Below are 11,202 nucleotides of genomic sequence, written 5' to 3'. Positions count from 1 at the left end.
ATTAAAAAAAAAACTGTGTAAAACCTTTTCCTTTTTTATCAGGCGTTAATGAAGGTCCTTAAATTAGATCAATCCGAAACTTCACTGTGGTTATGATCATGGATTCTGAGTAGTGGTTTTTACTCATTACATATACTCATCCAAAAAGAAAAGGTGAATTAAGTAATCTTTGTTTTCTTGCTAATTACAGAACAAACGCAGAAACTCATACATACACGTACATTTACACGTATGAACGCACGAACACATCCTACCCATATAAGAACCTTTGAAAGATTGAGCTAGTGGATCTCGAGATTACGAAGTCACTACAGATATCTTGTTGCCGATGGGCGTGTCGCCTACCACTTAGAATAATGCTGTTAAATCTTTGGTCCTGTATATAAATGATATTACATGAATTGCCATGACATGATATGATCAATGGATGATGTCGATAAAAAAAGGAAATCAACAGGTAGCAACCCATTCTACAGCGTTGTGGGGGATTATGGATGAACTCCGAATACTTCATTGTTATTCGCTTTGAATCGATGGCTTGCAGCAAAAATATGGATTTGATCACTCAGCGCACACATTGTTCTTTGTTCTAATGAGAAGGTTATTGATCATTATTATATCCTATCCAATAGGGATAGAAAAATGTAAGACTATATATCAAACGATTAGAATCCTATATAGAGGAAAAATTATTGGTCTTTGGGACAGAATTAACCCCTTGAATCATATGAAATTTCTATGCAATGGCTTGTTTCACTTAGATTTTAGAGTACTTGTAGCATGAGGTCTAGTATCTTGGAAATGTTTTATATCTACATCTCTCTTCTGATTCCTATGTACTTCATTCACTCAACAATAGGTAGTACTCCGTAGCAAAAGAGGCGAGATGGAGTGGTGGATATCAATGTCCGCGTCGATCTGCACGCGGTGGCGAGCACCGCGTTAGGGTAGTTGAGTCGCATCAGGAGACAAATAAATAATGTGCTCCATTCTGAACCCTCGAACCTGACGCACAAGTGAATACATAAGACCAAGTGGATATCTAGTACGAGTATTGTGCTAGATGGAACTATATATTTATAGAAAAGAGGGTCAACAATTATAACACTAAATATAAATATGTATACCACAAAAATATATTACTTCTGATAAATCTCAACATACTATTGTTGTTTAGTAGTATGAACATTGATTTTTTTGAAAAAAAAAAGTTAGGGCACATTGTCTTTATGCCATCATTTTTACCTCTAACTACATGTTTGCCCCAAGTTTGGTGAGCTGCGAGGAGGGTGACGGTGGAAAAAAAATAATGGCTATAAAGTATACTATATATGTTTTTAAATTACACACTTTTATCATTGTTAAATTAAAATTAAGCGTAATGTCGTGCGACACCATGTACAAGTATAATATATCGAGATGAATATGCAAGTCTTGGAGACCGTTGTCGGACTATCCAAGACTATCCAAGATTACTCGGCTCAACCGTTGTCGGACTATCCGACAAAGCCACAAAGAAACGTGCAACTAAGGCTGTGTTTAGTTGGGTGAAATTTGAGAATTTAGCTCTCTAAGTATTTTCGTTTTTATTTGGCAATTAGTGTTCAATCATGGACTAATTAGGCTCAAAACGTTCGTCTCGTGATTTCCAACCAAACTATGCAATTAGTTTTTTTTCGTCTACATTTAATACTCCATGCACGTATCGCAAGATTCGATGTGATGGCTACTGTAGCACTTTTTGAAAAAAATTTTTGGAACTAAACATGGGCTAAGGCTTTTAGCAAGGATGTAGCAAAAAGTGTTATAAAGGATGGATTTTTGGGTCATTATAGAAATTAAAAATATAAGAGTTGGAGTCGGACTCTGTAGCCTTGCTTCCTCATAAACATAAGAAGAGAGTTGCAGTTGTAATGAGACAATATAGCAACAACACATTGCCGAGACCATAAAGCGGCCGTTATCATGGCATTAGAGAGGAACATCTGTGGTCATGTCCCGAGGACGTAGGCTCAACAAATGTCATGCCTCTGCTGTTATTTGTAATCTTGCATATTCATATTCAATTGACACCTTCGCGTGTGGATATTACCAAACAGTATGTCGGATGTCGCTGTGAGAGCTAATTTTTAACAGAATCGGTGTTGGCCGGGTACTGCTGGGGAGATCCGCTCCATTTGTTGGGTGTTATGATGCATGATCGTGTTGCGGTATCTTCAGAACAAAAGGTGCTGGTGCTACAAAGGAAAGCGTGTGCCTGCCGTGCGCGCGACATGAATTGGACAACGTTTTCTTTTCTTTTCTTTTTTGAACTTTATTACAACAACTTGCAGTGTGACCCGACCAAACTCATCAAACCACATAAAGGCAACCGTAGAAGTGTCAAGTGACTGAATAAGAAAGTGTACGAAATAAGTAGCAGCACGAGTGCAGAAGATCCAATCAGACTGGTGCTGACTCGGTAGTTGCTGGTTCAACCAGCCATATCTCGCCGGCCGTTGTCGCCTCGCCGCCTTCATGGCCGGGGGCGCCCACCGGCGTGCGCCATTCCGATGACGCCGCGAGTCACAAGCATAATCCCCAAGTTAAGCGCGCCGCATAGCACAAGAGGCAATAAGTACGTTCCCGTGAAAAAATATTCTTGTCCTCAAAAAGTATTTCCTTTATTTTAAATTATAAGGTGTTTCGAATTTCCTAGATACGCAGGTTTTGTTATGCACTTTGATAACATAGTAAAAGCTAGCAAAATATTCAAAAAAAAAAACAAAACCTCTTATAATTTAGAACTGTAGCCGCTGCTTACGGAAAGAAGATACTAGAATTGCATTCAATTTACAACTAGAATTGCCAAAATCAACAAACTAAATATTTACTTTCAGAATATGATGTTCTCGGATCGTGCGAGGTCAAGTGAGAGCACAGAGCGCATACTTTCCTGGTTCCTTTGCTTCTGGGCTCTAAGGCCAGTTTTAGTGGAGAGTTTCATAGTGTTGTTTCTAAGACTGCCATGTCATATGAAATAAAATAAAACTTGGATGAAATACACATTCTTAATGAAGAGTTTCATTCTATGATTTCATTGGTATTTAATTTCACGACTCATAGAGAGTGTGATACTCCAGAGTGGCTTGCAGGTCTGGATAATAGCACTCCAACATCATTGTCAGCAAGTCATGGTAGAAGGCATTGTCATCAGGCTTCTTGATGCTTAACTTGTCAGTCCAACCTATATGAGGTAGTGGCTGGAGTACTTCATCTTCATCATCATTGGTCAAGTCAATGGCCTCCACACGTGCTGGGGATTGAGCTATCAAAGTTGGCAAAGAATGGACCTCTTCTCCAACCTCATTCTTCCAGTTCTTCCTCTGGACGTCCTCTCTAGGCTCCATTGGCTCATACGCAACACGCTGTGGTTGAAAGCCTCCAATGTACAAGCGGGCAGACTTGCGGTCACGTGTCATCTACAGAAGTTTCAAATCATTCAGAATAGAATCAATTGATTTTATAATAGAATAAGACAAAAGAAGCACAAAACTTAGCAAATAACAAGATTGAGGTGGAAAGCATGAAACAAGTGAAGCAAAGGAAGCTAAAAACGACAATTCTAACTAGGCTTGCGTCCTACAGTCAACAGTGCTCTGATACCAATCTGTCACACCCAATTTTAAGAACAAAAGAGGATGTATAAAAGTCTTATGTGCACCCCAGGAACGGTCGCACACATAAGTGGACAAATTGTGAATTGTACCAACACAATGTTTATTACATAGCGAATAAATATTCAACACATAGTCTCAAACATGGATATAATAGCTGCTAAGATAACTCTCTTGCGGAAGCTCCAATAGAGACGTCAACTGGTGGACACCAAGCCTAATACTCATCACGGTAATCTTCAATCCAATCTTGATCTGTTACCCATCTGAGATTTTTCCAACATAAAAGATAAAGCAAGGCATAAGTACATGTCGTACTTAACAAGATAACTAAGGGTTCATGAGGCTCAAATAGCTGACACTGGTTTACTGCGGTTAGCATTTAAGTCATCATCAAGTTTAGCATTTATTAACATCAAGGTAGCAATAATCCCATAACACATGATCAATGAACATGAATAATCAATATCTTAAACAATTAACATAAATGATCATCTTAACAAGTAAAAGTCATTATCCCTTAAAGTAAGTGTTCCAAGGTCGCTTGTATCCGTGAGCACGGCTAGTATACCAGTTTATTAACTCTACGCAGAGGTGTACACTTTCACTGTGAGTCATGTTTCCCAAATGAGTGGGTTAATTACTCCCAAAACACCAGAAACCATATAAAGCCACCCAAGAGCTCGTCTAACCGGCTAGGGCCGCAGGGTCATCAGATATAGGAACCCCCCTTCCAATAATATAAAAGGTCACTTCCATAGCTAGGCTCAACAGGACAGATGCTGTCCTATACTCAACTCGCAGACCTCTAACCAGCTAGAAAAGGGTTTCTCAAGCAACTAGAGCTAGAGCCATATAGCCCTCACAGCTGTACGTTAATCCCGGATAATTAGTTACAAGACAAGTCCTTCTATTGCTAAAAAGTCATCTTGTTTATATTTATAGCATATTCATTAATCAAGTTTTAAGATCATGATTGTTGCACTAGCAATAGAACTACCCAATGCAAACCTCCTAGGGTAACAAGGTAATTGAGTATTCAAAATCTAGGAAATCCTACCATAGGTAGCAAGAAAGACACATGCATATGTATTTTAGTGAGCATCATGAATAGGACAACAAGGAAGGTCCCTAGCTATACTTGCCTTGATCAAAGTTCTCCTGAAAGTCTTGCTGATCTTGCTGGTCGTAGAAGTTCTCTTGATCACCAACGAAAACCTCACCGTCTAAACTCGATCAACAACACCAAGCAGCAACATACAATCATCCGAGCAATCATGCACGAAGCAAACAAAGGGCTATAATTAGAACAATACACCATCAGCAAGAAAACAGTTTGAAAAGTGTATAAAAACATTCTACTCATCACTATGATCACATACACGCGAAATTCACCGAAATCGGATCTAAAACGAGCAAGATATGGATTTTCCAAGTTTTCCTATAGACTATTAATGTACTAAACATGAACTCGAAATTTAAAAACTAGAACTGAGCTAACAAAGACACTAACACGTAGATTACGAAATTACGAATCCAACGTAAGTTGAACGGATCAAATCGGAGTTAAAATGAAAAAGTTATAACCAGTTAAAGTTTAGTGGCAAAGCTGAAATTAGTGAAAACGTATTTTGATACCGTTAAAAGAGAAACTACGTTTTCCAAAGAAGAAAGCGTATTCTTGTGATTGAGCAAGGACGGCGGGGCATAACTTAAAAAAAACCCAGGGGTTCTTATGCAAAAAGGCCAGCCGAAGGGGTATCCTTGGTTCACGGTTGTTCGATCTGTTCCGGACGGCCGAGATAAGATCAAGGCGGTAAGAGAGAAAACTACCGCCGGAGAAGAACGTCTGCGTGGCGGCGCGGCATGGCCGACGGCGAGGAAGCTCGCCGGTGAAGACAAGCTAGGCGAATCCAACCACCATTTGACGCGGGGCCGGTACCAAAAGAAAGAGGAGGACGAGGCGAGCTCACCTAGCTCGAAGATGGAGGCAGAGAGCGGACGTGGACGACGCGGCTGCGAGAGGCGAACGGCGACGACCTGTGCACGGTGGCATCACAAGATGAGCAAAATTGAACCAAGAAAAGGGGCACGAGATGTACACGGGGTCGATGAGAAGCTCTTTCGCTAGCTTACGACGAAGAAGAAACGACGGCTGCGATGAATTTTGAGTTTGGGCGGAAACCGTCAATGGCGGCTAGGGTTTCGGCAGCTTGTGCTCGAGCGAAGGCGACGCGGCGTTTAGGGTTTCGGAAAGATCATAGCGGACGCGGTGCTGTGAGTTTTATAGAGGAGGGACTTGGCACGAGCGCACGCAAGGCACCCGACGTAGGGTCGGTGTCCGGCTCGACGCCGAGTTGGAGGAGGAAGAAGGGTGCGGGCCCGCGCTGTCAGTGAGAGGAGACCAACGAGCGGGCTTGGCCTGCTGTTGGGCCATGGCCTGGCCGGTCCAAGAGGGTGAGGCGAGCGGCTAGAGGGCCACTCGGGCCATGGCGTTCGGCCCAAGAGGGAAGAACGGGCAGGCTTACCTGCTGCCGACTGGGCCAAAAGAAAAAGAGAAACGGGCCTTGTGGCCAGAACCAGTGTAGGAGGGGGTTTCCATTTTTCCTTTTTATTTTCCAAAATTTTGAATCAACCTTTTCAAAAGGAATTTGAAACTCTTTTCAAAAGCTACAAAAACCAGTCAAACATAATAAAATATGCATCAGCATGTATGCAGCAACCTGTTCCTAAGCTTAGGATAAATTTTAGTTTCACAAAGTTATTTATTTTACTATATTGATATGCTCACAAAATTGCACTAAAAATCAATTTCAGCTATTTTAAATTGATGCAAATTTTTAGGTGTTACAAATCTACCCCCCTTAAGAGAATCTCGTCCTCAAGATTAGGCTGTGCTTACTCAAACAACTACGGGTATGTCTTTCTCAAATCATCTTCTCTTTCCCAAGTTGCCTCTGCTTCCGAATACCGATTCCACTGAACCTTGCACATCCTAATTGTTCTGCTTCTCGTAACTTTCTCAGCCATATCCAAAATCTTAATTGGAAACTTCTCATATGTCAGATCATCTTTAACAGCAAGTTCCTCTAATGGTATTTGCTCCTCAGGCACATGCAAACACTTCTTAAGTTGAGACACATGGAACACATCATGCACACTAGATAGGTTCTCAGGCAATTCTAATTGATAAGCCACTTCTCCACATCTCTTTAAAACTTTAAACGGACCCACATACCTTGGTGCTAGTTTTCCTTTCATGTTGAACTTTTTCACACTTCTGATAGGTGATACTTTTAAATAGACATAATCTCCTTCTTCAAATACCAAGTCTCTTCTTCGATTATCTACATAGCTCTTCTGACGGGTTTGTGAGACTCTCAGGTTCTCTCTAATCTTTCTCACCTGCTCTTCAGTGTTTCTAAGCACATCTGGTCCAAACACTTGACTTTCACCTGTTTGATTCCAAAATAAGGGTGTTCTACACTTACGTCCATACAAAGCTTCAAATGATGACATCTTGAGACTCTGTTGGTAACTGTTGTTGTATGAGAACTCTGCATAAGACAAACTCTTATCCCAACTAGTTCCATACTGCAATGCACATGCTCTCAACATGTCTTCCAAAATCTGATTAAGTCTCTCTGTCTGTCCATCAGTCTGAGGATGGTAGGCTGTGCTAAAATTCAACTTTGTCCCCAAAGAACTATGCACCGTCCTCCAAAATTGAGATGTGAATTGCGTACCTCTATCAGAAATGATCTTCTTAGGAACACCATGCAAACTCACTATCCTTTCCATGTATAGTTCTGCTAACTTTGGTCCTCTATAGGTGGTCTTGACAGGTAAGAAGTGAGCAACTTTAGTCAAACGATCCACAATCACCCATATTGAATCATAACCTCTCTGAGTACATGGTAACCCCACTATGAAGTCCATTCCAACTTCTTCCCACTTCCACTCAGGTATCTTCATAGGTTGCAACAATCCTGCAGGTTGCTGATGCTTAGCTTTCACTCTCTGACAAGTATCACATATAGCAATATACTCAGCTACATCTTTCTTCAGACCATACCACCAATACTTCTCTTTAAGATCCAGATACATCTTAGTACTGCCAGGATGGATAGAATAAGTTGAATCATGTGCTTCACGTAGAATTGCATCATAAATGGCTTTCACTTTAGGCACATAGATTCTTTTCCCAAACCATAGAGTTCCATTCTCATCTATGCTAAAACCTAGAGCTTTCCCCAGCGCTACATTACCTGCTATCTCCCTTAGTTTCTCATCCTCCAACTGACCCTTACGTATCTCAAGCTCTAGTGTAGGTGTCACTTCTATCTTCATAGCATTATAAACAATACCAAGGTTCAAGTGCTGAAACTCTTCCCATAACTCTTCTAGCACAGGCACCATCTCAAGCTCATTGGCATATCTCTTCCTACTAAGTGCATCAGCCACAATATTCGCTTTACCAGGATGATAGTGCACCTCTAGATCATAATCCTTGATCAGTTCCAACCAACGACGTTGTCTCAAATTCAGATATGTCTGAGTGAATATGTACTTCAAACTCTTATGATCGGTAAAGATATCACTCTTATGCCCAATCAGATAGTGTCTCTAGATTTTTAATGCATGAACCATAGCTGCTAACTCCAAATCATGAGTAGGATAATTCAACTCATGTTTCCTCAGCTGTCTAGATGCATAAGCAACAACTTTACCCTCTTGCATAAGAACACATCCCAAACCTTGACGAGACGCATCATAATAGATAGAGAACTTCTTATTTAGATCAGGCAAAATCAGCACTGGAGCTGTTGTCAACCGCTTCTTTAATTCTTCAAAACTAGCTTGACACTGATTAGACCACTCAAACTTAGCATTCTTCTCTAACAGGGCTGTCATGGGTTTAGCAAGCTTGGAGAAACCTTCAATGAATCTTCGATAATAACCAGCTAAGCCAAAAAAACTACGGATCTCACTTACATCATTAGGTGGCTTCCAATTCAGTACATCCTTCACCTTGCCTGGATCCACTGTTATACCACCATTAGAAACCACATGTCCAAGAAAAGAGACTTCTCTTAACCAGAATTCACACTTACTACGCTTAGCATATAGCTTATGCTCTCTAAGCTTCTACAGCACCAATCTCAGATGTTTAGCATGATCATCTTCAGTCTTAGAGAATATCAATATATCATCAATGAATACTACCACAAACTTATCAAGATACTCCATAAACACCTTATTCATCATATACATAAAGTAGGCAGGTGCATTGGTCAAACCAAACGACATAACTGTATACTCATATAACCCATACCTCGTAGTAAAAGCTGTTTTTGGTATATCAGTATTTCGAATCTTCAACTGATGATAACCATAACGTAGATCAATCTTAGAAAACACACAAGCACCTCTCAACTGATCAAACAAGTCATCAATTCTAGGCAACAGGTACTTGTTCTTGATAGTTACCTCATTAAGAGATCGATAATCCACACACATACGCTATGTTCCATCCTTCTTGTCAACAAAGATCACAGGCGCTCCCTAAGGTGATGCACTAGGACGTATGAAACCTTTATCTGACAACTCTTTCAATTGTTTCTTAAGTTCTTCTAATTCGTTAACCCCCATTCTATATGGTCTCTTAGCTATAGGTGCAGTATCAGGTAATAATTCAATTATAAACTCAATGTCACGGTCAGGTGGCATACCTGGCAAATTATTGGGGAAGACATCTGGAAACTCCTCCACAACACGGTCCTGAGGATTAGCATCATTATCTAGTTGATTCACTATAGCTGTTGGTGGTGGTTGCACTATCACGCCAACACTGATTCGATCTCCCTTTGGTGTTGTCACTACTACAACTCTCTCCTAACACTGAATCATAGCCCGGTGTTCTTTCATCCAATCCATACCTAGAATCACATCGATCCAAAAGTTCTCAACACAATAGGACTGACTATGAAGTCTACCCCCCTTAAGGTAAGACTTGCCGAAGGGCAACAATGTGCAGCTAGTATTGATCCCCTCGGTGAATTTACTAGCATTTGAGTCTTTATTGCAATTAAAGGTATGCTATGTGTTCTAACAAATGCTTGTGAAATAAAAGAATGCGAAGCTCCAGAGTCAAAAAGAACATTAGCGGGGATAGAGTTGATGTTGAACGTACCCATCATAACTTTTGATGCTCCAACCACAGTCTCAGGCGCCACATGGTTCACTCTTCCAGTGTTGTACGCGGGCTTCTGGTTGCTATTCTGCCTCTGAGGTGTCTGTTGATTCGGCTTCTGAGGGCAATGGTTAGCATAGTGTCCCACATCTCCACACCAGAAACACCTATTGGGAGTACAAGGTGCACTGCTCTTCATCAGGGTACTGTTGGGCGTTCCCTGGCGTGGAGTCTGATTGCCCATTTGCTGCAGTGTATGCTGGTTCCAATTTTGTTGTTGGTTCTGAGAGCGTTGTGGAAACTGACCATGGTTCCACTGACTGACTGGACCTTGATACCTCTGCTGATTATTATAGCGCGGGCGTGTGTTGCTGTAACCTAAGATCATAGTAAATTCCCTTGAGGAAGAGACATTGCTTATCTACATCCTCCCTCACGTCCTTAGGAGCATAGCGAGCCAACTGAGCAAACTTGTCGTGATACTCACTAACAGACATAGAACCCATCCTGAGATATCTGAATTCCTCCTGCTTGAGCTCTATCAAACCATCTAGAATATGGTGTGCCTTGAAATCCCTCATAAATTCTAGCCAAGTGATAGCAGGAGCATTGTTGGGGCGAGCAGACTGATATGACTCCCACCAAGTCTGAGCTGCTCCTTGAAGCTGTCCCGATGCATACAACACCTTTTGTTGATCATCACACTGAGTGATGTTGAGTTGTTTCTCCACTGCATGTAGCCAATCATCTGCCTTCAAGGGGTCAGCGGCATGAGAGAAAACTGGAGGATGTCCTTGCATGAATTCCCTCCGCTTGTCTCTTGGTGGTGGAGGTGCTGGTGCTCCAATAGGTTGGTTCTGAAAGAACTGCATCATGGACTGCATGAACTGTCCTTGCATCACCAACACCTCTGCTACGGTCATGGGTGGTGGTGGGGGTGGTGGAGCACCTCTCCCACGTCCTCTACCTCTTCCACGGCCAGACATCTATAATTCAACCTGAAACATCACCAATATGTAAGAGATAGACAATTCTGAAAATTTCTGGACGTGATGCAGAATCAGCAGGTCAGAAAACTGTCATAACTCGAGTTCCAGATATCCAAATAAGATGATCTTTATATGGTTGGAAATCTTAAGAAATTATCTACAACTTTCATTTAGACCACATTTTCTGATTCTGACGTTACATTAATCAAAAACAGACCACAACAGAAACTGTCCTCAGATTCCAGACAGCACAGAAGTTCATATTGTGACAGTCATAACTCTCAGATACGAACAGATAAAAAGGTGATTCTTGTGCCATTGGAAAGACACAGAAGTCTATATACTCCCAGTAAAATTTCATGAC

The 11,202-nt window shown here is 41.2% G+C and overlaps 1 protein-coding gene across 1 annotated transcript; it reads right to left on the bottom strand.

Annotated features, from left to right (window-relative positions):
- Nucleotides 1-3,092: 3,092 nt before the first annotated feature.
- Nucleotides 3,093-10,772, bottom strand: LOC136469113 (uncharacterized). The gene is made up of 8 exons (XM_066467434.1): nt 10,228-10,772; nt 9,850-10,016; nt 9,389-9,475; nt 9,251-9,325; nt 8,304-8,701; nt 7,403-8,210; nt 6,642-6,838; nt 3,093-3,461 (listed from the first exon to the last, which is right to left on the bottom strand). Exons 1-8 carry the CDS (start codon nt 10,770-10,772, stop codon nt 3,093-3,095), a joined length of 2,646 nt encoding a protein of 881 aa, XP_066323531.1.
- Nucleotides 10,773-11,202: the final 430 nt, after the last annotated feature.

Source organism: Miscanthus floridulus, chromosome 8 (genome assembly GCF_019320115.1).
Source record: "Miscanthus floridulus cultivar M001 chromosome 8, ASM1932011v1, whole genome shotgun sequence".
NCBI classification, from domain to species: Eukaryota; Viridiplantae; Streptophyta; class Magnoliopsida; order Poales; family Poaceae; genus Miscanthus; species Miscanthus floridulus.
This window is presented reverse-complemented; position numbering and strand designations above follow the sequence as displayed.

Excerpts from the sequence above, each read along its gene's own strand:
- LOC136469113 (XM_066467434.1), bottom strand. The coding sequence starts at position 10,772 with ATGACCGTAGCAGAGGTGTTGGTGATGCAAGGACAGTTCATGCAGTCC. Across the intron at positions 8,211-8,303 it reads ATTTGGAGTTAGCAGCTATG|ACATATCTGAATTTGAGACA; the intron begins GTTCATGCATTA and ends ATATTCACTCAG. Across the intron at positions 6,839-7,402 it reads GAAGATCATTTCTGATAGAG|AATTGCCTGAGAACCTATCT; the intron begins GTACGCAATTCA and ends CTTATCAATTAG.